The following is a 27,768-nucleotide window of genomic DNA, read 5'->3' on the forward strand; positions in this document are numbered from 1 at the left end:
CAAATATTCACACAGAAAACCATCACCATCAAAATTTTTCTAATCATTTTTATCCTATTGCAAAAGAGCATTTGTGTTTAAACATTAATTGAATTTCCAAACTGATACTGTTATTAGAGCATATACTATTTAAGATTTGTACTTTTCATTCCCAACAAAGAATCCTCTTCAGGAAACAGGTAATGAAAGCTGTTAAATGTTCATGTCTTTCTCATTCAAGATTAATGTCCAACCTGTATCTTCTTACATTCCTAAAATATCCTTGGGCAGCCTTTACCCAAGGAAACACTCTAAAACCAATTAACAGCAAAAATGCTTACAAGATAAAAACCTACTGAGGAGTCCTTAACCTCATCTTGAGGAATATAGATACAATTATTAACATCTTAAATAATCTCACTGCAATTCTTAAGACCCCTTATAATTATTGTTATCCTGAATCAACAGGTGTGAAAATGAACAATTTACCCAAAAAGAACAGAATTATGACATATTTTACAGAGAAGACAAGGCATAATTCTTATGTGTTGGTTTTGATGTACTTGTGACAGTTGGTGATTCTATGAACTATTTGATCCCAGAAGTAGCAACAGAGGTAAAAACTGAGTGACTGTTAGGGTAGTGAGTTCATGACAGAAACAAGAAACTCTGTTCCTCACTGGACATTTTTGGAGCATTCTTTTCTCTTCAGACACAAAACAATATTCTAGAACTGTGGACTGATATGAAATACAAAATACAAAGAAAAGCTCTGTTCTGAAAAACAAAACCCAGAATGAATAAGTCATGGGAATCCTTTACCTCTCTTGACAGTCTAACTCCCCAGGTGCTGAAAGATGGCACAGAGAAGAATGACATCTATTGTTCAGGGAGGTTTATGGGCAGGATCAACCAGTCCCACTGAGTAGGTTGTGCGTTTGGCTTACAAGCCAAAGTTGACCTGTCTCCCCAGAGGAGCAAACAAGAGCGACCTGAGAAGAGGCAATGGAAGCTAACGGCCAGCTCCTGAGAGTTATCCAGGAGATGCGGGCAGAGATCAAGAAGCTGGAGAAAGAGAATCAAGCTCTTCGGATGAAGCTGATTTCAAATAGTCAGAGAACCCCAGAGTCAGGGGGCCAATCAGCAGATGAATGGGAAGAGGAAGTCACAGACCTTGGTAAGCTCGGAAAAGCACCTGGACAGTCTCTAGCAACACTTCATGGTGGTATTTCCACTGAGTCAGCACCAGCTATACAGGAACACCAAGGTAAAGAAAGTCCATAGCTCCTCCGGGCTGTGCCCATCTTTGCAAGTATCTCCTAAATAGTACGTTTATTGTACTTCTCACATAACTGCATCATTTGGTGGTAACAGTGGTGAGTCCCATCCTGTCTCTTTTGGTAAATTAATTTTGAATCTGGAGGCAAAATTTTCTTTCGCATCTTTAAGCAACATGTTTTGGCAACATTAAAACGATTTCCAAATATTCCTGGAAAGATAAGAATGGCAGGTTTGTGGAAACCTGTCACATTAAAAGCCATGTGTTTCTTCCTTCTTGGCTTCAAGCGTTTAAATGCTACATAACAGAACACTGAACGGGTATATGTCACAAGGCATGCTCACTTATTAAATTAGAACGATATCGCACAATAGTTAAGTGTATGGATATCAGAGTCAGCCAAATATGGTTGCCAATGATTGGTCATTCATTAGCCACTTGACTCATCTTTAATCTTTGTTTTCTTCATTTAGAAATGTTATAGTACCTATCTCACGTGGTTCTGAGGATTAATTGCAATAATAGACCAAGTGCTTAATACAGCACCTGGCAAAGATATAACAAGTGGCAGATATTGTTGCTTATCCATGTCTTACAAAGAACTTTACTGTCATATATGAATGTATGTTGTACATAATTCAACCTACTATCCAGGTGGAAGACTTCAAGGTACAGGGTTAATGTCTAATATAGTCTAAAAATCAAAGCTCTCACATTTTACTGGAAACAATTTTGACTGTGAAGACTGTACATGAAGTCAGAAATCAGCAGAGCAAAAAATACGCCTTACGTTTAAATTGTCTTGCCTACACACAGCGTATTCAAATAAAATTGATATACATAATTAAATACTCAAAGCTCTTAACATCATCTGTCAAAGGCTTCAGACAATGCTGTATAGAGATTCTGAACAGCTTAGCAATGGAACATGTCATATTTACCAGCTACTTTTCTCTGTTAGAGAGCTTTCTCTCTAGAATGGGACCCTATATTTCAAATCTGGGAACAGGTTCCAATCGGGGGCTTTTTGTACAACTCTGGATCTGAGTAGTTCTGTCTGCTGGTTATTTATTATAACAAAAGTGAAAGCATAACCTATAATGAAATTTGAACTTCTGGTGAAAAAAAAAGACATTTGTATTAATAATATATCCTTACTGCAGAACTGAATGATTCTGTCTCGTAAGGGTCTGTCTTGGACATTGTAGGGTGTTGCGCAGTTCTCCTGGTTTCTAAACACTAGATGCCAAAAGTAACTGCCTCTCCCCCTCCAATCATGACCATCAAAAATGTCTTCAGACAGTCCACATGTCACCTAGAGGACAAAATTTCCTCCCATTGGAAACTACTGCCTTACTCCTAAGGTAAACAACACTCCTTCAAATCTATTTTTCACGATGCTTATCTTAATGGCAAAGTAATATAAGATCTTAATATATCTTGTGTTACTCTAAAACAAGTATTATACTGTACAAAGAACAGAGAGTATGCCATCAAGCTTAGAGGAGGTTAGAATATTAATAAGAGTTAAACACACAACTGATATCCTACTTCTTTAGCACATGGATGGTAACTTCCAATAAAAATATCAGCATTGAGTTTTCAAATGACAGGTGAAAAACATTTGATAAATTTGGGGAACTCTTGCCAGTTTTACAAATAAAACACAGAAAAGAATAGGAATTAAATTTCTGCGTGGAAGCCCAGTTGAGTTACTTTAAAATTACATTTACCTGTGTCTTCTCTGTGATGTGCGTTTATGAAAGTATGTGACATAAGTAGAAGGAACATTGGCCTGAACATGAAGACACATGGGTTGTAGTCTCAGTTTTGTAATAGTTGGTCAATACTGGGTAGGTAACACAAAATTCCTGATCTTAGCATCCTCACATAAAAATGAACGATTCCAAGCCCTGTTTGAACTGTACAAGTCTGTGATGTAACATCCTTTTGTGTTCACTCTCCTGATCTGTAAAGTGGAGATACTGTAGAATCTATCCCATAGGTCTGTTGAGAGTATTAAATGTGACAGCACAAGAAAGACACAACATGGGTCATTTGTTAGTAGTTAAGTTCATATCATTAGACATGTCAGATAAATATTATTATTTACCTTGGTGTAAGTTTTTTTATTAGTAGTTTTAATAAGATATTTCCAATATCAATCAAAATCCATACTTGCAACTGAATTATAAAAATGTGTGACTGGAAAGGCACTTTAGAGATCATCCCCTTATTTTACAGTTGAGGATATAAGATCCAGAGAGATTAAGAACTTGTCCAATCCTCTTTTGAAAACAGAATAATAAAAACCCATCCTTTGAGAAGGAACAATGTGAAATCAGAAGTGTGAGTCTCACTTTAAGAAAGGGGGCTGGAAGTGAATCACCTGAAACTGAAAAGCTCTTCTGTTGGTTCTGGGTGTATGTAGTGAGACAAAAATGAGATTTGATGCGTGCAGAAGCCTGTTTCCCCCTCATTGAACTGAGACCACAGAGCCATGCTACAGCCCAGGGACACTGCTACTTGGTGATTTATATATATACATATGTATATATGTATATATAAATGTATATGCATATTTATGTATGGTATACATATGTATGTATATATATGTTTCTGTATGTGTATATGTTTATGTGTTATAATAAGAATACAGAGCACCTGCTCAGAATGAATCCTTGTTGGATAAACTCTCACGAAAACATCTGTAATCATGTGTATACACATTTGGTAGATAAGAAGTCCAACCAGTGTTTTCAGGGATGTTGGTCTCACCCCTCTTGCCCTGTGCGTTCTCCCTTTGGAACTATTAGGAAAGAGTTCATTTGCTACAAGGAAAATAAAAGAAACACTCTTTACAGGGAACCCCCAGCATTGCTGGACCTCTGATTCTCTTCAATCTACTCGCATCCTTGGCAGCAGATAAATGGCACTGGGCAGCGATCTTGACACTGTGATATTCTGTTGAATATCCTTTCCCTTTTATTGCTAAGAAACTAACAGATACAGATTATTTGTGACCCGGGAGAAGAACAGAGATCCTATTTGCTAACCAGTCAAGCTGGAGTGTAGATCCCAAATAAGAATGAACTTAACTTTGCTACCATCAGCATACCTTCTTCTGCTGTGTTTTCCTACCTTTCAGTATAGAGTTTGTTTTATAACCCTTCTAAACAGAAACTTTTATATTTGCCAGTTGTCATAAACCTGTTGTGAGATGATTATAGCAGCTGTAATATCACAGCCACAGAGAGTGTTTCCAGGTAATTTGTGAACAGTCTTTGCAGTTAACCACTTCAGACAGATTTGAACTTAAACTCTCTCCAGACTCCTGCCTAAAATTTGATCTTTTGCTCTTCCAAGCTATAAAAAGCCAAGGCGGCCTCCAGTTTTTGCGATGGCCATAATAATTTACTGTGTTCTGCAGACTGGGGCATCAAACACAAATAAGAAATAATTATGCTTCTGGCACTCTCAAAACCTAAACACAAGACAGGGCTTTCTTATACTTCATGCTCCTTAATGGCGACGCGGTAGCAAGAAAGAATAAAGATTCAACAAACATTCATTGAATGATCCAAAAAATGAAAACCAACCCATGAGGTCAGTGTCATTGGCCCCAGTAATAACTGGATATCTAAGTAGAGGTTGAATGACTGGCCCCAGGTCAGTCAATGCAATGTTAGAGCTGAGATTCAGGCAAACCAAGACTCCCTGAAATAAAGCTCTTTTAATCAAGGTGCTTTAGTAACAAGGAACAAAGAAGATTTGATTTACCTCAAGAAAAGAATTTGTCGGAAGACACTTATGGACAAAAATTGGATTGGAAGCCCTCAGAAACTAAGGCCGCCGATCTCTCCATTTCTCTCAGCAGCAAGCCAGTTTCCCACACAAAGCATCTTTGCTTCTTTGCACAAGCGTACTGTGCTTTCATCTCGCATTCACCAGGCTTCCTTATAGTGACTGTCCTGAACAAAGCCAAGACACACAATTATAGGCCAGTGAGCTCCAGCCAATTCAATTATTTGTGGCCATTCAGGTGATGAGAGACTGAGGCTGAGCAGGTTCTCCTAGAATCAGGCACGAGGAAACCATCCAGAATGAACATCTCTAGAAGTCCATGTTCCTTCCGCTATAAAGTTTTGTTTTATTGTCTCTATATGTCAAAGTCTCTACTCAAATGCTATCTCTCTTCAAAAGGCCTTCCCTGACCACACTATTTAAATAGCCTCCAGACCCCCACCCTCCTCTGTCCCTTTCCCCTTGTCCTCCTCAGCCTTACTTGTCTTCCTAGAATCTATCACTACCTGAATTTCATCATGGGTTGTTTGTTTATTGTCTGTCTGCCACACAAAAGGGTAAGCTTTATGCAGGCAAGAACTTTATATTATTCACTACCACATCCCATCTCTTAAAAAAAAAATCTGGGCACCTGGTTGGCACTCAATTATTTGTCAAATAAGTCAATGAATGGACGTATTTTATGTAAAACAAAACTAATCAAAAAATAGTCTTGTTTAGTTAGTTTCAATTAAGTACTATCAATATAACTTCCCATGTGTGGACTGCATTAAAAGTAGAATTTTTAAACTTGAATTTTGTGTGTCCTGTATAGGTAATGTCATGATTGTTAGACGCTACTCCATTTCCTCACCAATTCATTCATTTGCTGCAAATGATCCCTGGAAAGCTGGGAAAAGACAACCAAACAGTGAAATTCTAGAAGCTCAGGGAACAGTTAAATCACTGGCATGTTCTTCATTCAAGAAGCAAGACAATGAAGAAAAAATTTTTGCAGACGATTCTTTTACCGGCAATAATTCCAGCCAAAGAGCCTCCCCTGAGCATACTTTTGGTTGCAGGTAATGTAGAATCTGCCTCAAGCTAGTTAAAAGGTATACGCTGTGATGAGTACTGAGAAATTCTCCTGAATGAGCAAGGTCTTAGCTAGTAGAGGAAAAAAAAAAAAAAAGGCTATTAGGCCAAAGCAATCTCCATCCTACATATGTCCATTTTGAGAATCAAAAGGAACAAATTTATCTGAGGCCAAATGTCACTCTCTAATAGGTACCTCTAATAAATGGACAATACTCTGAGCAAGACAAGAGTCAGCAAAAACAAAATGTTGTTTGAAAGTTTCATTTAGTGACAAAGATACACAAGTCAACTGTCCCCTACAATAAAGTGTGTCTCAGGAAGAAGACACAATTACCTTAAAAGCTGAACACAGAATTCCTCTCTGAGAGAGAACTGTTCTTGTGGGAGAAGGTACCTTAATGGGTTTTTTTGTGACATAAAAAAGGACCATTTAGGCATAACCCAAAAGAGCCAAGAGACAAAGAGAAAACCAGTCTGTTATGCAAAATATATGAATTGGCATTCAGGGAGTTAGGGACAGCCTAAGAACTGGGAGAGGCTGAGAAAACTTTGGAGACAGAGGCTGGGAATCTTTCAGAAGCAAGTTGGCTGGTGGCCCCTGTAGTGGGTAGCGTCAAGAGTTCTTTCAAAAGCAGATTGTAGCTATCAAGCACAATTTGTCTGCCCTACTATGCGAGGGCATGACTTCCCTCTCACACACTGTGCTTACCTCCCGTCCAATCTCCAGTTTGTCCTAGACTCTCACAAGAGTCCCTATACATTTGTCTCCTATGAGTAGGAGGAGGAAAATCAAGAAAAAAGGGGCCAGGATTACATAATTAGCTGATCATTAGAGAAGAGAACATGGAACGAATATGGTTGTGGAGAGAATAAGGGAGTTATCTAATTTAGCAATGACAGAAAATCAAATCAAGGGATAACCATAAGGCACAGGCCTGCGGGAATTCTCATAAATATTGGAAAGAACACGGGACTTCCCACAAGATGTGGGGTACAAAGGTTGAGCCAGTCTTATTTGACTTTTACAAGACAGGATGAAAATTGTGTTTCACTTGTGGAAAGTTCTATGGCAGGAGCAGAGAGAGTAACCTGTGTCGTGAAGGACACCTGGCCTTCGCCCTGCCAAGAAAAATGGGAAGGTCACCCCAGGTCACCCCAGGTAGAGCAAAAAAGACAGGAAGATAGAAGAAATTCTGACTGTTGGGAAAACCAAATGGAGTAAAGTGAATGAGGATGCAGAAGTGAGCAAGATCAATCATAAAAGGCTTCCCTGGGAATGTTTATCCAGTAATTATGGGAAAAATTTGTAAAAAAATGTTTTTATGAACATTTTCAAAGTACAGAAATATTCAGAAATTAACGTTACAAATGCCAATGTATTCATCTGCAAGAGTTTTGTCATATTTTCTTTAGGTAGTTTTACATATAAAAGGGGGGAAAGTTACTAATAAAGAGAAAGGGCCTATACCTCTCTCCCCCAGTCCTCCAAAGGGGTAAGTGTTACCATAAGTTTCTTTCCTAACCTTTCAGTCTATTTTTTATGCTTTCATTACATATATTGATTCACTCAACAAGTACACCCTAAGGGTGTACTATGTGCAGAATTCTAGGCACTGAGGACACAGTAGAAAACAAAATTGTCAAAAATCCCTGCCTATGTGGAGATTTTTCCTTTATAACATGATAATCAATAAACATGAAAACACATAAAGTGTATGTTGTATTAGATAGTGGTAAGTGCTAAAAGAAAAGTAAACCGATTAAAAGGAAAGAAAGAGTTAGGGAAAAAAGCATTGTTGAAATTTTTATATCATAGCCAGAAAATGCCTCATCATTTGTGTGAAGAAAAGAGACAAAGAGTTCTGAAAATTTGGGGAGTCGGGGAAGAAACTTTCCAGGCGTTGAGAACAGCAAATGCAGGAGAACGGGGCAGGCTCATGACTGGTGTTTGAAGCAGAGTAAGGAGGCTGGTGTAACTACAATGGAGTGAGAAAGCAAGAAAGCAGAGATAGATGAAGGCAAAAAGCTAACAGGTGGCCTTCCACACCCCTCAGATGATTCTGAATTGATTCCAAGTGAATTGGAGTGCGTAACATACTCTTTTCATGAAAAAGAAAACAAAAGATCATGTCAGGAGCTCTGTTTTGAAAAGACTGTAGAAAAAACAATACAGAAAACAAAGAAACCAAGTTTAAGGATAAAAAAGTAATCTAGGCAAGAAATGGTCATTTCTTGGCCAAGGGTAATAACAGTAGAAGTGCTTTCTGAATATGTCTCGAAGGTGGAGTCAACAAAGTTTGTTGACAGAGCAGATGTGGGATATGGAAACAAGAAACATATACTCAACTATTGTGTTCCAATGGCCATTGGATTTTCAAAGAGGGAAGAAAGCCAGAAATGGTGTCCTTTGCCTAAAAATATATATATGTATATACGTATTTGCATATAAATAGTTATGCAAATATATATTTGCATATATAGTTATAAAGTTATATAAAGCACAAAATGTTCATTGTAAAAAAATTGCAAATTACGAAAAATATAAATGCAATATTCAATGTAAAATGTATAAAAAGGACAATCTTCCATATCCCCACTAAATGAACAACCATCATTCAGATTTTAATTGATATCTTTCCAGGTTTGTGTCTACATAGTTTGAAATTGCACAGTGCATGTTTTATAATGTTTTATTTTTTTGCACTTAAACCATTATTCTCACAGTCCTACACTGCTAATTAAGAAATATAGTAGTATCAATTTACCCATTTCAATTTATATTAATTTCTGTGATAGTTTGGGAACCAACCCAAAGTTGATAACGTATTATTTTTCTGAAGCAAAACAGTTTCCAATTTCCAAGTGCCAACAAATAAACTATCATAACACAATCCATTTCTAATTTGGAATAGACTTTAATTGGAAATACTGAGCCAATTTTAGGATTGTGTTAAAACAAGAAAGTCAGTAATAGCTTAAAATCAACAGCTGGGTTGGCATAAAGTCCCGTAAATACAGGGAATTGTTGAGTAGAAATTAAGCATGTTTTTTTTTTCTTTTTCAGTCCTTTTTTATTTTGTCTTTTACTTTCTCAAGGATTAACTAGTAAAGTAACATGTCATTACATCTGTCCTCTCATCTTTTGGTAAATTTATTTACTTTCTAATAGCTCTCAAAGAATTTTACAAAGACTTGTGGAGAACAAATTGTTTGAACTGGCTTTTGAATCAGTCAGACATCATGCGTAATTTGCTTATGAACTTTTGCCCTATTATACAAAGAAAGTATTTTAACAGAATAATCCAGTGTCAATATTTCTGAGAACCAATGTTCTTCAGATACTAGAGATGGGAAGTGTAATTTTTCCTAAATTTTGACACAGAGATCCAATCTTTTCCTCTGACACTTAAGGGTCCATATAGTAAATTAAAATTGCAAATGCTATTTTTTTTTCCACTGATAGGAGAAGCCAGACACATTAACATATATATTCTCTCTTTTTTTTATACAAGGTGGATAAGAAGGCAGCCTATGGAATCACAGGGCTAAAACCATGACTCCATCACCGACCAACAGCACAGTCTTGGGAAACTCTTATGCCAGTTTACTCTTCTGTAAAAAGGGAATCATAATATTGTTTTTGTGAAGAATAAGTGAGCTAGTGAAGTGAGTGCTTACTAAGTGGCAGCAGTTATTATCTCATTGATCCCAATATATGGAACGACCGGCCTTTCTCCCAAGGGAGGGAGCAGATGTGTTCCCTTAGATGCAGGCCACTAAAAGTCATTCACTGAAAGTATAGCCTTATTGAGAGAGAGAGAGAGAGAGAACAAAAGTGGAGAAAAGGCAATAATTTTAAACACTATTCTTTAGGCTTATTCCTAGGAGCAAACTATTCTGGTTTATGTCAAAATTCTATATAACACTTTTAGAGGAAAAAGGAGAAGTGGGCAAAAGGAAAAGATGTAATTGCTCAGATAACCCTGGATCATTGCTGTCACTACTCTCTCCCGTTATTCTTCAAATGTGATGGATATTCAGTTACTTCAGAGTTCATAACTGTAGATTGACCTGGCTTATGAAATAATTGCCTCAAATTTCTGTTTCATTTCAACTAACGAGCTGGGATGTGAAAAGGCCCTCTGCCTGAGACAACATGATATTCTTTAACTTTAAACATCAAGCTAATAGTCCTCAGGCATCCAGGCCCTCCCTCAATAGTTTCAAATTTCAGTTTTGTCAGCGCTCTTCACTGGGCTTAATTCAAAAGTCAATTCCAACATAGAGTCTTGCATTATTGTTGATCAAGTAAACAAAAAAGAAAATACCGTGATATATTTAAAAGGCAGTTTTAACACTTTAGGCAGTATTTGGTGGCTTGGGAAGATACTAAATGTTCTGTATAAAAACTCACTAAAAAGTCTTATTTCTCTTCCTCTTATTCTGCTTTCTTTAGGGACAAGATAAAGACAGTCGGTTTCCTGTTACCCATGGACGTATCTTCATATTCCAAAAATTTAAGTTCTTTGAAGTACTCACCAAATCAGACCACAAGCCAGCTAAGTACCATTGCAGAATAGGATGTGTGAGGTGGTGAAATTTAAGAAACAGTTGATTCCCAAGAGATGGGAACACCAAGGCCTTGCTGGGTCAGTGTCCTCCCCTTCAAAGAGCTCTGACAAGATGCCTCGTGAGACACACAACATACTGGGCATCAGGCCAGTGACCTTGTCAATGGACTTGGCCAAGAAATGGAAGCGATTACTTTATGTGGTTGTTGAATACTAATGTTGAGTGTGTACAGCAGCTATTGTGTCTGTAGGCAGCACATGAGCCATTAAATGTGAATAAATTGTGTGCTAAGTGTTCAGTATCCGCGTTATGCCATCCGACAATGCTGTTGTTCACATTATAAGTGTCACTTTCCAGATTAAACAATAACAAACGTAGAAAAAAAGTTCTAGTTTTGATTAATGGTACAAAACAATAGTGATTATCCTTATAGCTAATAGTGGGTTGCTATTTCACTGACACTAGCTCATTTGGTCTTTTGATATCCTGTGTCACTGGCATGGGAGCACAAACAGCCGACTCCCATAGCGTACATTGTGGCCTCAGCACAACTGTGGGCTGGCTGATGGCAAATACACTATACCTGGGTGGAAGGAGAGAAAAGGGGGTTCAGTTTCATTACTTCGTGGGTGGAAACCTCAGAACTCCCCAATTCCTCAACTTCCAGTCGAGAGAACTTCTTCCATTCCTGGTTTACAGCAATTATGTTCTAATACTAATATCCTTTTAAAACAAATATATTAAAATTTCCAGATTGTTAAAGTACAGATTCCTGGACCCCATACCAGACCAACTGAATTGGCTGAGAGGCTGGGAGGCAGGGAGAAGACCAGAAATCCTCATTGTAAACAAGCTTTGCAAGGGTGATTTCTGCTATACAGTCCCGCTTGTGATCCACTATTATAAATACTAAAAAACTTAGTCCAGGGCTCCCCAAACCTGGTGCCAAGTTGAAGTAAAAGCAGTTGAAACAAGTGAAGTGTAGGAATGGTCCAATCCATTACTAAGAAAGATTTATAATAGACACAGACAGATTCCTAAAAGAGAAATGGATGAATCAACCAATACCCTGAGAAAAAGCCACCTCTTGGGTCAAATGCTTCATTTATTTGTGATGTTCCCTTAAGATTAACAATATTCTCATAATTATGACAAATGTACATTAGGGCAAGGTTATAACCAGAGGGGAAAGATACAAATGAGATGTAAAATCACATAATTCACCTGTGAGATTACTGGTGTTTTTAGTATATGCACAATTTATAGTCTCTGCAGATTTAGAAAATGGAGAATTTTGTGTTAACGGCAGTGAGAAGAAACATTTCCCAAGAAGGAAAAAAACAAGCAATAAATGACAGCCACCCAAATTACAATGGCATACTTGGCAAGGGTATGATGACAAATGCCACGCTCAGTGACTAGTACGTGGTTGGCATTTCGTACATGATCTGTGAACTGAACTGAATTAACAGTCATATGAGTCCAACATTCCTTTAAGAGTTCCCTGAATTGGCTACACTAAGGCAGTCATTACATTTAAAATGTTTGTAATTTGAGGCATTCTCAATTAAATGAAGATGATCTCTACTCTCCCAGTGTCCAGGGTATCTAAGGATCAAATGAGATCGTGTATATGGACATGTTGCATAAAGCACTAAGTATAAGACACCGTTATTTTGTTCCATTCAAAATGTAGACTCCCAACATATGCCTAATTATAAATTAAGGTGTTGAACTGATAAAAATTTATATACAAAATTTCTAGCTTTTTTTTCCTAGCTTTTAATTTTCTCTTGGTCAACTTGATGATTCGGTCATCAGCTAATTGATGGACAGTAAGACACTTACCTAGCATTCAGAGTCATGTGCTTTACATGTAAAGAAGAGAAAGAAGTACTCGTAGGAAGAGGAAACCACTCCATGATGAATTCCTAGTATTGAATGGTCATCAATACTACCAAAAGGGCACAAATTAATAACTCTGTGGGTGGTGAAATCCAAAAATTAACAACTACATCAGTCTACTATCAGCATACACCAATGTCTGCCAGAGCTATTTGCTTTCATAAATATGGTCTTCTGCAAATTTCCTTTAACAAATGAACATATGGCAACAAAGGAAGACAAATGATGTGTTCTGAGCCAAACGGCAAACCCTGGCAATTTTCCTAGCCTCCCAATTCTGTCTGCTCCCATTGCCTTGAACTACTTCTTCTCCCTAAGCTGTGAATCTAGAATAAACTTAACCAGAAAGATAGCTGTGTACAGGGACCATCTGAAACCATATGGTGTTCATTTTATTCCTTGGTCCAAATTCTAATTTATCATCTAGAAAATCCTCTGAGTCCTGGTCGGCACAATCCTTGAGCTTGGTAGCTTTACCAGCAAATAAAAGGCAAAATACAGTAGTAACTGCTGATTATGGAAAACATCATCCATAGAACTTGAAAGGATATGATCAAGCAATCTGGGAGAGTAGTCAGTGGTGATTCTAATTTACAAAAAAAAAAAAATGTTTATTTATATTCCTTCCTTAAGAGACTGAGTTTAGCCACTTGCAGATATACTTAATTTTTAAATATCGATGCAGGAAAACATTCATTCATTCAAGCTGTGTTTGAAAAAGCATGTAATCATAGAATACTCTTTCTTATACAGGAATAAATAAAAGACCTGGTATACCTTTAATTCTGTTTTGATTGCTGCCTTCATCATTACTGCCACCAAACAGTCAAAATATTTCATGACTACAATGATCCACTTACAATCAGTTTGCTAAAAGGTGAAAGAAGAAAGATTGAATTTACCCAATCTCATACACCCGTACTTACTAGTTTGACATTATTGAAAGAACCTTGAAGAGTTGAACTTGAAACACAATTCACCCTGAACTCAGAAAGAGATTGAACTTGTTCCTGTCTGGGTTTTATTAAAAGATAATTCTTTATGGCATTCAGGTTTACATTCAAGAAATAACTCTCATTCTTCCTTTTTCTTCCACTAGAATGACTCCTGCAGGCACCTCAAAATTATTACGTTTGAAATGTCTGAATCTGAGGACCAATTAAAAATCTATTCTTAACAATGATAAAAAAAATTCATTCTGTCATCTTCTCAATACGATTTTATGAATACCATATATGTACCCATATTTGTTATGAGCGCTCCAAGAAATATAGCACCCCTCTTCTTTAGGGAACACAATTATCAGTCATAATTGTGCATGCATGAAACACATGCATGAAAATTTTCCCTAATTCTACCCAGCATTAATTCCCAAGCCACACCCATTCTCTTTCCTTTCTCCCTTAACCTTGAGGATTTTTATTTCACATAGGGTTACTTGTTACTTCAAACCAGGAACTCACTTCTGATGGAAAGATAGGCGTGCAAGCAAGACTTTCTGAGGAGGAGAAAACTTCACTCTCTAAAACACCCAGAAAAGTCATGATTTTTGAAATACGAATTTTTTCAACAAACCTCCCTCTTTAATAAAAGAAAAGCATTCAGCACTGAAGAGCAGGAAAGTCAATGGATAGCTCAGAAGCAAATAACTCCTTGGCCCAGGTGTTGTACCATTTAATGCTCTAGAAAAAGTAACCTGCTAAATAGGCCATGGTCATACGTGACAGTTAAATGGGTGTCCAAGAAGTGAGCCAACCAGTCTCTTCCTAACTGTATCATCTCATTTACTATGTGGATAATTCTACATTGTCCACCAATTCATGACCCTTTGCATCTCTGCCATTTCCTTTGGTCATGGTTTTGTCTGGATTGATTACGTGGAAACCTGCCATCACATCATCATACACAGACACTCTTTCTCTCTTAAAAAAGAACTGCCCCCAGCATCAAGTCTGTCCTAAACCAATTCATTCAAGTGTCCCTCCCAAATATTTACTTATTTCCTTTCTCAAGTGCTTCACATTTCTAGAGCCGCACTGAAACTTAGTCCCAACACCAATACTCTAGAATTTAAAGGAGCACTTCAAGAGGCCATTCCAAGAAAAGCCAGCCCTCAGAAAACTGGAGCTTCAAAATCAGGAAGTGTCTCTCCAGCCTTCTCTCCCCAAACCCTGAAACTTCATGTAAAGCAGAGGTTCTCAATCCTGGTTGCAAAACACAATAAACTGAGGAGCATTAAAAATCCCATTGCTCAGCTGCACCCTGGACAAGATATGTCACCGGGGATGGGCTTCAGCATCAGTATTCTTTAAAGGAAAGCTCTCCCAGTGATTCCAATGTACAAGCAAGTTTGAGAGTCGCTGTTGTAAAGGTGAAGGGTTGCTAGGACCAACGCTGCTTGTCGTAGATCTCAAGGAAGGAAGTCGCCAGACCTTGAAACCAGACAGCCCTGCACCCTAGGCAAGGTCACTGGGCCTCATTAAGCCTCAGTTCCCTCATCTGTGAAATGGAGATATACTGACATTCCCTGGCATGTGGAGATTTCATGAGCTAGTCAAGCACCCACCACAATGCCTAGTACACAGTAAGCACTCAAAAAACAATAGCAAAAGTAGTAGCAGTATGTACAAAACATGGTCTTTGCTTTCAAGGAAACGTTAAGTAGAGATTCATTCCAACTCCCAGCCCAGTACAGGGCGTCAGTGACAGGTCATGTTTAGAAACCGCGTCTGCTGACTCACGGCCCAGCACCGTTTCCATGACACCACAGTTCTGCCCTTGGTGAACTCAGCCCTCCTTTCAGTAGACAGTGGCTACAGAGAATTTACATATTAAATAAGACTGAACATGGCTCCAAAGTTTTTTCCCATAAGAAATATGATGTTTAAAATCTCCTTTTAAATATACACTGAAAGAGTTCACTTCTTGTGTGAAGACTGGAGCAACTTCCAAAGATTTCAATGAACTCTGGGCCACTTCTCATCAGTTGCTTTCAAAGGACCTCCTCCCACAGGGACTGTCACTTCCAGAGCTGCTGAGCTGCGGTGGAAACCTTCATGAAGCTGCAACCATTCTTGTGAAGATTTCTGGCCAAATTTCTACACAGAACCCCTGCTGGCAGTGAACCATGACATCGCTCGCCTGCTCAGCAGGACCTCTGGACAAAATGGAGTGTAATTAACCAAATAGGCTAATAAATGGAATAGGGCAATGAAATCTATTTATGGAGCAAAAATCACTTTGAGAAAGTATTTGCTGCAAGCAAATAGGTACATTTTGGTCATTTTAAAGTCTGAGTTCAGAGCTTTCAAAAGAGAATTACAACAAGCCTTTAGGCTAATGACTATTTCCATAGCTACTCCCTGATAGCCACTTGGGTTCAATTAAGTTTTCTTTGGAATCCTATAACACTCCATGCAAGATGCTTTGTTATCTGTGTCTCCAAATACTCAATAAATGCACGTCTTCTCGACAAACACTCCAGTTGGGGCAGACTGCCCTGAATGCCATCTCTCATCCTCATGAAACATGAGAAGAACATTCAAAGAGTCGACATCATATCTCAACATGCATACAACTCTTTGCAATGTTTCCTTTAGCTATCTTGACGTGAAGGTCAATACAAAGAATGGTGGACATACAGGTCAAAAAATATTTTGTTGTTATGAGAAAGTGTTCTTTACTCCTAAAAAATAAACACAAAGATCATTCTCTCTTCCTGACCGAGTAGTAAGGTGTAAGATGCAATGCTTGGAGCCAAAGCAGCACTCTTGTCACCATGAGGTTTGCCTGAAAACAAGCAAACACCACACTTAGGATGTCAAAGAGCAATTTTATAAAGAACCTAGGACCTTGACTACGGCAGTAAGCTGCTGAATTCACCAGTCCCTGAAACCACCCTGTCTCATGCCATCACTCTGATGTTCTCTGGGAAATTTTTGTTTCCTATTATGGCCATAACAAATTACTCAAAATTAGTGGCTTAAAACTACACAAATGTATTATCTTTCAGTTCTGAAGGTCAGCTGTCCTAAAATCAAGGAGTCAGCAGGGCTGTGTTGCTTCTGGAGGCTCTAAGGAAGAATCCATTTCCCTGCCTTTTCCAGCTTCTGCTGCATTTCTTGGCTTATGGCCTGTCTCTCTTCATAGCCAGCATAGTGGCACCTTCAAATTTCTCTCCTCTCTTCTCTCTCTCTCTCTCTCTCTCTCTCCCTCTCTCCCCCTCCCTCCTTCTCTCCCCCCGCCCTACCCACTACATTGCCTTCTCTGACTCAGACTCTCCTGCCTCCCTCCTTCCCTTATGAGTACATTGCCCCCCACCCCTATCAAGGCTAATCTTCCTATCTCGAATCTTTAATTTAATCATACCGGCAAAGTCCCTTTTGCCGTGTAATGTAACATATTCACAGGTTCAGAGATTAGGACATGGGCCCCTGTAGGGGAGAGGAATCCTATTCAGCCAACCACAGATCGTAAGGCAGGGCAGCTTTCTTTCGACTATATTACATATCAGAAAACAACAGGGTTGACATTGGCCTGGAACAAAACTATAAATGTATATTCTTGTCTCTTCCATGTGAATGAAGACTGTTTCTGATCTTCTTTTCTAATGGGGTTCCAAAAGAATGTATTTGCCAGATAAATAGCCACATTCCATATATCTGAGGTTGCCAGATAAATGCCACATACCATATACCTGAGGTTGTATTTATCTGTTCTAGAAAAGATACCTTAGGCTGCTTGCTGTGGTCTGCAGCCAACCTCCAGAATCCACCAACTTTCTTTGGGGCCTACAATGGTGAATTAAATAGAGATATAATGGGGACGACTAACCCTGCTTCCTTTATATCCTTAAGAGTGGCACGAATCTCTCCATGTCCCATTGATACAATATTGCTTTTTATGTCCTATCTTGTCCAGAGATGATATAGTTTACGAGGCATCTATTTGAATTTCCTCACTATATGGATCTTCTTACTCCACAAGGTAGGGACCCATTGTGAGAGTACAGTTGAAGGAAAGAAGCTTGGGGGAGGGGGTCATCACTTTGTGAGGAGTGATACTAGCCTTCTCCTTGGAAAGAGGAACACAAAATATGGAAATTTCATAATAAATCATTGCTTATCTAAAATACAGAAATCTCTCAAGGGAAAAGAAGCAATCTCAACAGACCTTTTTCTTAATCCTAGAAGAGACAACTCGTGCCTAAAAATTAGAACATAAAGAATATTCAGAAGAAAACAATAAGTTGGGGTAAGTTTATCATAACAAAGAAAACAATAGCTATTCTGTTAAATGTAAGTGTGAGAAGAAAAAGGAAAAAATGTTATTCTGGGGTATAGGAAAATAAAAAACTACCTGACTTTTCCCTGTACTTTTATTTACCATGTTTCTATGTGTTCTCTGTTCTTCTCCAGATTAAATAAAGCACCTGAGTTTTTATTATCTAAGATGTATCTTGAATTTCTCCTACTTATGAATCTTAGCTCCATTATCTGCAGTTCTCTGGAGACCCCACACTCAGGGTGCAGCTCTTCCACCTGTTCCGTGAGCCTCTCTTCCCTGGGGGGAGACAGAAGAGGGAGCTTAGTGGGGTGAACTTCAGCACAGTCACTCTCTCCTCCTTCACTATGCCTTCTAAATCCCCTCACTCTCGGATATCACCTCTGCTTTCCTGGTGGTGCGACCCAGCCCCTCAATCCTGAGGGACGTGGGGCCCTGGCCTCATTCTCTGCTCACTCCAGGATAATCATACTCATTCATCCACAGTCACAGGTGTGGAACAAGCAGGTACACACCCATAGCTGCCCTTAATTGCTGCTCCCAGAAGCTATCTCCATCTCCTCTGATCTCCTTATTCTCTGAGCATGTGCTCTGTTCCATTGTTTGGCACTCATTTACTGCCTGGGGAGTTGTACGACAGTGTGCATGAGGATCTGCAAAAGTGTGTGAATGTGCGTGAGACTGAATTTGACTATGAGAGAATATTAGAGAAATGAAAGTCAACAGGGTAGGCCTCGAGGTAATCTGACCCGCTGCCGAGGTCACATACTCTCTAAGATTTCACAGTTCTTTGTACTATCCATACAATGCACTGTGTTGCTAGTTACCATGTCTTCCTCTCCAAGCCATCAAAGATGAGGGCTGTCTGGTCATTTTTCTATTCCTAATATCTGACTCAGGGCATTTGCTCCATATGCATTAAATGAATGAGAAAATGAGTGGTTGAAATGGGGGTGGGGAGGCAGAGAAATCACTTGGCTTGGAATAAGGAACCAAGGTCAGAACCCCAGGGGAGCAGAGTGTTATAGTGAAACCAGACAGATCTAGCTCTTCACATACAGTCAGATTTGAGGAAAGTCCTTTCTCTGAGGTTCGATTTGCTCATCTGTTATAAAATACTGAACAAGGGAAGGCTGTTTTGAAGAATAAAATAGGTATATAAAGAACCTAGGGCACAGCCCATATCCCAGGTGATTTCCCACAACTGTTAGTTGTCATTATTCTTTAGACAATTTGGGTGTTTTTAAGCCCAAAACCATTGTGAAAAATAATGAAACATTTACCTGGAACACACACACAAAGAAAGAAAACTAAATTGCATCTCTACATAATATGCATATGTATTCAGGGTTTTGGGTGGAAGAGTTACTGTTCTGGAAGTTCTAAGGCCAGTGTGCCGGATCCACTTGCTGTTAAAAAAAACCTAAAAGGAAACTGGGCCAGGTCTTCTGTGCTTGGACTTTTTGGCTTTGAGAAAATGTCAAAGGGGAACCAACCTCAAAAATGTATGTTCTCCTTTTAAATACTCAAACAGCGTTTGTGTACAATGTTATTAATTTTTTCACCGACATACCAGCTTTAGTCATAAAGAATTATGATTTGCAGATTTAATTTTAAAAGCAAGATTTTTTTTAACCACAGGTACCCTCCTCCAGAAAACGGTTAGAATGAGAGGCAAATTCTATCAAAACAGGGCATTAGGCTCTGCCCCAAGTGGTCAGTTTGGAGCCTTAAGTGGGGCATCTGCCACCAGAAAGAGGGAGACCTCCTTCCCTCCAGTCATCACATCAGAAGGCCTGGCCACTGTAACGGTCCCAGCATTGTGCCAGTGCTACGAAAGTCTCCCAGACCCCTTCCCCCAGTAAGGACAGGTGTAGGAATTTATCTAGAGGAAACAATCAGAGCTATGCCAAAACTATTCAAAGATACTGATCGCGATGTTATTTTAAAGAGCAAAAAATTGCTTTTATGTCCAAAACTTGGGGGTTGCTTTAGTAAATTTGGGAGCATGATGGATTTTATAGTTTTGGGAGACTATTTCATGACATGGGGATATAAACATGACGCATTAAACTTAAACTGTATGAGACGGAGCACATAATCCCGTTTTGTATATATAAATAAAAGCAAGATACAATGAATACCTGTGAGTATATACACACAAAGGCTAAAACACTGAAGTGCACATCTCTGAGGGGTAGAATTATGAGTAAATTGTTCTCTTCTTCACTCTTTATTTTCCAAAATATCTATAGCGAACTCTCAGGATCGAGGGAAATGTTACTGATTACACAGAAAAACAACACAGAGCTTATGTCGCAGGATGAGCTGGTAGCCTCGCCATCATGCATGAATAACAGCCTAATTCAAACATCCCAGCACCTGACATTTCTGGCATGGTTACTTCCCTCCAGACTGTGGCATCATCCTTCTCTCGGTACAAAAAAATAAATTATAGTTACCGTTACTATACATATATATATATATTATATATATTATATATACTATACATATGTATTATATAATAATAATATATAATAAAATATTGGCTCATAATAAACATCTGAATAATTGAGATACTGTATATTACTTCAGGATGGCCAATGTAAAATTAACGATCAAATCAAATGTCTGTGTTCTGAAGGTCAGAAACACCCTCTTAGGTGCTCACACCAGTCTGCACAGGTGGAGAAAGAACTCAGTTCCATGTTCATGAAGTCAGTAAATTGGGCATCCCCCCAAGTGTCACTGTAACGACAGTGCATCTAATCACCCATCAAAAATGCAGAGCATTCCTTCACACAGAGACAGAGTGAGTTGGCAATCATCCAGTCAAAAGATTTCTCTGCCATATGACACTATTGGTTGATAGTGTCATCTGATTGGATGGGACCTGGACGTGCAACGATAGAGTTCTAAATTATCTATCGCTTTTACTTACGGTTATCACCCAAGTATACAGGATGCTGATAATACAGAATTTATTCTTACTGGGTTGGTTATTTAACATGATTTTCACATATAGTTGTTATCGTTACCTCCTCTCCTCAGCTCAATTCACATGTATGAAATCGAAGGCAGTAAAATGAATGGAATTCCAGATCATGGCAATCCCTCCACCTCGCTGCACCACAAATTTGTCATCTGGGAATGAGGGAGTTGTTGGACTGATAGATCTGAGGGTCTTGCCACCACTGACATTTTATGGTTCTCTGGGCATGGGCACAAGTTGTTATCTGTTTTAGGGAGGAAAAAACAGATATGAACAAAAACAATGCCATATGCCCTGAACATAAAAGAGATCAGAATGAACTTATGTGAAGTTTGGCTCCAACCTAAAGAAATTCCTTCAGAAGGTCAATAAGAACACTACATTTCTTGTTGTTTCCATATTAGTGTGTTGTGTTTTATCACTGAGATTTTCTCAAGGATATCAGTGGAATTGAGGGTCTGTGATCTATATCCAGTGGATTCTCATTATTCATCATAGTTTTGTTCTATAACCTCACCATAAACACTGAATTAGCAAATACTGAACAATTATCCTAAGGAAATTAGAGGGTTAGGGTCCTGTGAGCCTCTGATCACAAAATTTTCACCAACTAATCAACATGTAAGCTTGTTTTATGTGTGTTTCCGTTTAAAGACACCTTATTTTATATGAGTATGTACTGTGATTCAATAAGAAATTCACAGCCAACTGTGCATAACTCATGCCTGAAGGAAGCTTACCTATCACTTGTGTTTTCTTCATAAGCACATCACAGCTTTCTTGTGGTAGACAGCACTTCAGCTCTTCTTGCTTGGGGGTCATTTTAAACATCAAAATCACCAACAAAAAACACATAAATGTAAAAATCATGACAGTGATAGCCCATGGAAAAGGTACTTGTTTACAGCCTGAAAGCTGCAACAAGAAGGCAGAGATCAACTTGTTCAATATCAGCTGGGACATGTGCCTGGGGACTCACTTTTTTTTTTTTGTCACTCTGTGCATGTCCACAAATGACTATGAAAGAGCAATGAGTATTGATTGGGGGGGGGGAGTTATAAATAAATTTTAGAGAGAAAGTGAATTCACAAATACAGAGGCCATGAATAATAAGGATCGGCTGTATTTGTCATCGCATCACCAACTGAAGCATGAGGGAAAGATGATGGAAGTCTGGGGGACTAGAGTATTTGTGAACTTTAAGATTTTTGAAACCTAGATGCATGATGATCAGCAGATACGTGTCTCCTCAGAGTCTCCAGAAGTTAGTTGGCTTATGGCTTCTGGCAAGACCCCTGCACCACCTAACTCAGGAGTCATCATACTCATTTCATTCTGTTGTACAACATAGCAGTACCCCACATCCAAGACTTCCTGTCTGTCTTCTCCTCTTCCTTTGGTCTTTTTTATATCTGCCATCCAGCTAATATTTTTCCAACTAGTGACTAACACATTATTAGTGCTAAGTTTCATAATATCAACTTTTGAGTCTGACAAGTACCCTGAACAGTGGTAAGTATTTGAAATGGCAGGTGAAAATCTAAAGCACAGAATTCCAACCATGGTCTCACCTAGCCCTTTGCTCTCCTCCAAGCAACCTGGTAATGAGCTCTATGCAATATGATGCCACAAAGCACATCCTTTTCATGAAAGCTATGACAAAAGGCAGCTCCTGAGAGAGCGTCTGCAGCTGATTCAAATCTGCAAAATTATTCAGCAATAGTACAACCACTTGGGAGAACTGTTAGCAATTTTTATAAGAGTTAAATATATACCTATCTAAGACCCAGCAATTCTACTCCTACTATATCTCCAAGAGAAATAAGTGCATATGTCCATTAAAAGCCTTGCACAAGAACATTCAGCAAACATGATTATTAATAGACAAAAGCTAGAAACAAAGAAAAAGAATCAAAGAAGAAATTGTGATGTATACATATAGTGGAATCCTACATAGCAATAAAAATAAATGGAATTGATAGATGAACTTTAAAAGTATTATGTTAAAAGAAAGAAGTTAAACTCCAAAGAGCATAGGGTAAGAAGGCCAGGAACAGGCCAAACTCATCTATAAAGACAGCAGTCAGAATATTGGCTCCCCAATGGGTGATTTTGACTGGAAAGAGGCATAAAGGAAATGTCTACATAGCTGGAAATGTTGTATGTCTTGTTCTGGGTAGTGCTTACACAAATTTATACACATGTAAAAATGTACTTAATTGTTGTATTAGTTTCCTTTTGCTGCCATAACAGTTTGTCACAAACTTGGTGGCTTACAGCACACATTTAATCTGTTACAATTATGTAGGCTGGTGGTCTACAAAAGTCCCACTGGGCTAAAATCAAAGTATGGTCAGGATTGGGTTCCTTTTTGAAGGCTTTCGGGGAGAACACGTTTTCTTGCCTATTCCTGTTTCTAGATTCTACCCACATCCTTGGTTCATAGTCCCTTCCCTCCATCTGCAAAGCCAGTAATGGGGGTTGGTGGAGTCTTTCTCACATCACATCACTCTGACGTCTAGTTCTGCCTCCCTCTTCCGCTTTTAAGAACTCTTGTAATTTCATGGTGTCCACACGGACAATCCAGAATAATCTCTCTATCTCAAGGACCTTAAATTAAGCATTTCTGCAAAGTCCCTTTCGTCATGTATGATAACATATTCAGTTTTCAGGGAAGAGAACGTGGACATCTTTGGCAGTCCGTTATTCTGTCTACCACACACTTAAGATTTATGCATTTAGTTGTGTTATCAACTATATCCATTTTCAAAAATAAAGTTTTTCAAGAATAGGGGAAAAATTGGGGGCAGAAATCTTGATTAAAACCCTGAGGATGTCAGGCTAATGAAGTTCATCAAGATTTAGAACAGAAGCCAACAGAATTCAAACTACTAAAAGTTACTTCATAGCTCACTAGAATGTCTAACATAAATAATCAGCCCAAAAGATGCTCAACATCACTAATCATCAGAGAAATGCAAATAAAAACCACAGTGAGATATCACCTCACCCCAGTCAGAATGGCTATCATTAACAAGACAAATAGTAACAAGTGTTGGAGAGGCTGTGGAGAAAAAGGAACCCTCATACACTGTTGGTGGGAATGCAGACTAGTGCAGCCGTTAAGAAAGGCAGTGTGAAAAAAAAAAAAAAAAAAAAAAAGAAAGGCAGTGTGGAGGTTCCTCAAAAAATTACGAATAGAATTACCATATGACCTGCGTATCTACACCCAAAAATCTGAAAACATTTATCCTCAAAGACATGTGTGCTCCAATGTTCATTGCAACTTTATTTACGGTGGCCAAGACATGGAAACAACCAAAATGTCCTTCAATAGATGAATGGATAAAGAAGTTGCGGTATATATACATAATGAAATACTATTCTGCCATAAGAAAAGATGAAATAGGACCATTTGTGACAACATGGATGGATCTTGAGATTATAATGCTAAGCGAAATAAGTGAGACAAAAAAATTAGAGAACCGTATGATTTCACTGATATATGGTATATAAAACTGAAAACAACAAAAGAATAAGACAAACAAATGAAGAAACAAAAACTCATAGACACAGACAATAGTTTAGTGGTTACCAGAGGGTAAGGGGGGACGGGGGTTGTAGGAGAGGGTAAACAGGGTCAAATATATGGTGATGGAAGGAGAACTGACTTTGGGTGGTGAACACACAATGTGAGACATAGATAATGTATTACAGAATTGTACACCTGAATCTATGTAACTTTACTAACAATTGTCACCCCAATAAATTTTAATTTAAAAAAAAGAAAAGAGTAAATCAAGTACACAAGCTTACGTTTTCATTTAGCTGAAGGACATATGCAAAATCTACATAAAAGATAATACAGTGTGTAAAACTGGTATGCAGCCTACGAACTAATTTTTCTGTGTTTATCTCGTGCCCCTTATACTACCTCACCCAAGAGACTGTTAACTGCTATTTGATGATATGAATCATTTCATTTGCAGTTAACTTTGACTTTTAACTGGATAAACAAGCCAAGAGATAAATCATTATCTCAATGCTGAAGGCTTTTATTTTGAGCTTCCTATTTAAATTAGCAATTGATTGAAAATGTTGTGAAACAAATGTTTCTTAAATGCACAAATATTATACGGCAGTAAAACAATAAAATAAATGTAAAAGAATGGTATCAGCCTTGTTTTTTTAAAGGCATTTTAGCTATTGTTTTGCTCACATTAAAAAACATTCATAACAGATACTTGCTATTTAAATTAACAGTATTTGCCTATAGTAAGAAAATAAATGCTCCACCATATGGTCTCTGCTACATTTGCAGTATTTTGCCAGTATGCATTACACTTGATTTAGGAAAAAGAACTCAGTGGATTAAGCTAAGAAAAGAACATAAAATGAAAAGCCATATCTCTGGCCCTATGCCAGCCTAATCCTGCTTACCTGTGCATCTGTGGTCCTGCCAGAGATCTGGGCCATCTCTGTCCTAGCATGCCCCTAAGCCTGGGTATTGTGCCAACTATCTTTCACTAGAAGTAGTATTGTTTCTCTGCTGATTATAAACAATAGTACAGCTGAACATTAGTTTTCCTGGTAAAGAGAATATCCATATAGACCATTTGCCAGACGATAAACATCTTTTAGTCTCAGAAGTTCAAGAAGGAAGGGATTTTTATGGGCATGGATTTTAGCCCCTGACGGTAAAAACCTAGGCACCAATATTGGTAGGCAATTGCTCAGATAGGACAAGTCACTCTCCCAAAGTCACACTGTCACTAAGAGATAAAGACAGCTTTTGAACCCAGGCAGTCTGACTCCCATGAGATAAACCATTACTCGTACCATGCATTGCACTATTCTGTGGCCCCCCAAGCCATCGACATCATGGTCATGTGTGCACCCACCTGAAAATAAGTCTGCCTCCACGCTCCATTCATTGGGCAGGGCAGGGAGAAGGAACGCAGGGTTCTCTGGGCCTGATGCTATTTTGAAATGCCATTGAGGGTCCAATTGGAGACTGACTCCAGCTTGAAGGATCCCAAAGACTTGCATGTGTCCCCAGAATTTCCAGGTCACACTTAGGTAGACCAGCCAGGGAGGCACCCCCCGGAGGCATCCTAGAGTCACTAGAATGATCCAGGAAATAGGTACAAAAAACAGGCTTCATTTCCCCGGTGTGAGCCCACTTAGGAAAACATCCTAGATGCTGAGCACATCGGGACAGCCAACACCTTTAGTACTAGATGGACTTAAAGAAGAGGGGAATAAAAGAATCGAGGTGATGCATCCCCTGCAGCTTCTCTCACTTTCCAAGCTGAGGAGCTGTGTACAGATAGTTAAAGGTACCAGGAATACTCAAACCTGCATACTCAAACATAGAGACACAGCCTTGGAAAGCCCAAATGTGTAGGAAAGCCTTATAGCAACAGCGATTTGCCTCTACAAGAGTGCCCGTGCTGGGATTACTGCAGTGAACTAGGCAGACTGGTCCCTGTCGGGTTGCCAATTTGCATTGTAGTTGAGGAAGCAAACAAAGAGCTTTACCAAACAAGTGATCAAAAAAATACATAAAATAATCGCTTCTCGGCCTTTTGGCTAAGATCAAGTGTAAAAAAATACATAAAATAAAAACTTACTGTATACGTGTTGAGAGGGAACTCCATGAAGTGCTAAGGAGAGAATAATTAGGTACAACTTTTGGGAATCGAGGCTGAAAGATGAGATGGAGCCAGGTTTTGAAGAAACTGGAAAAGACCATCCAGGGAGGAGGAAGAATAATTTATATTCCTGGTGCTTGCAGGCAGTCATCCCACCCCTAAACCTGTAAAGACCATTTCGCCACTACCAGTGTCCCTTGGTCTTTCGTGAAAGGAGGATACATAGCATGCAAAATGACCCTTGAATATGATTCTACCTTCCCCTTTTAAGATCTCAGACCACCACCTGCCTATATGCGTATTGACCGCGTGAAGAAGACAGTTCAGTACAATATGAAGACCTGACTGTTCACAACCCCGGGCTCTGGCCCCCACTCTGCCCCTTCTCAGGGTGGGGCCTTGTTAACTGCACCTCCATTCACTTAACTAGTCTGGGCTTCTATAAACCTCAAGCGTCAGATTATAAAGTCCCTTTCATCACTCATGCAGCTTGTGATTAGCTGACAATTGTAAGCTTGTACCATCCCTTAATCTTTTTTATTGCATCACATAAACCATACAATATGACGTAGTATCTAGCCCATATTATTGACTTTTAAGAGCTTACCCTTATGGTTTTTCAAAATGGATGAAAGAGAGGACAACTCTAAGTGGTCCTTAACCCCAAATATCTCAACTAAGCAAAAGATTTTCCCATAAATATCTTATCTTGCACTTGTCCGTTTATAATTTGTCCTTAATAGTGAATTCACCTCCTATTTTTCCATATAATTACTTCCACCTAGCATTCCCCCTCCCCCGTTTCTTTCATGTACACTCAAGCTGTCTCCTTTAGAATTTCCTTTTTATATCCTTTCCCTTTCTCTCCAGGCAGACTGCACCACCCGCCACTGGCAGACTCAGGGAAGTTTATTCCAATCCTGCACCTATGTGGTTTCTCCACAGCATTTAGGGGCAATTTCTACTAAGTTATTCTAATTCCCATGGAATGACCCAAATGTTCCAAAACAGGACATATTTCTGTCCCAAAAAAGGCAAATCTTATCATTCCATTTACATTAAGTCAAAAACTCAGCTATTGTGTTAGAAGTCAGGAGATAGCGACGGGGAAGGGGCATAAAGTGGATTCTGGGTACAATTATTTTCCACTGTCTGACAGAAGTATTGTTCATAAGCATGTCTGTCCTGATAACTCACCAGATTGCACACTTAGGATTTTTATA

At 38.8% G+C, this 27,768-nt stretch overlaps 1 protein-coding gene across 1 annotated transcript; it reads left to right on the forward strand.

The window, feature by feature from the left end:
- The first annotated feature begins 888 nt into the window (after positions 1-888).
- Positions 889-13,510, forward strand: CCDC195 (coiled-coil domain containing 195). Its single transcript, XM_033111520.1, has 3 exons — positions 889-1,246; positions 5,877-6,123; positions 10,596-13,510. The coding sequence occupies exons 1-3, from the start codon at positions 985-987 to the stop codon at positions 10,717-10,719; spliced, it is 633 nt and encodes a 210-aa protein (XP_032967411.1). The 5' UTR covers positions 889-984; the 3' UTR covers positions 10,720-13,510.
- Positions 13,511-27,768: the final 14,258 nt, after the last annotated feature.

Source organism: Rhinolophus ferrumequinum, chromosome 8, assembly GCF_004115265.2.
Source record: "Rhinolophus ferrumequinum isolate MPI-CBG mRhiFer1 chromosome 8, mRhiFer1_v1.p, whole genome shotgun sequence".
Lineage (NCBI taxonomy): Eukaryota > Metazoa > Chordata > Mammalia > Chiroptera > Rhinolophidae > Rhinolophus > Rhinolophus ferrumequinum.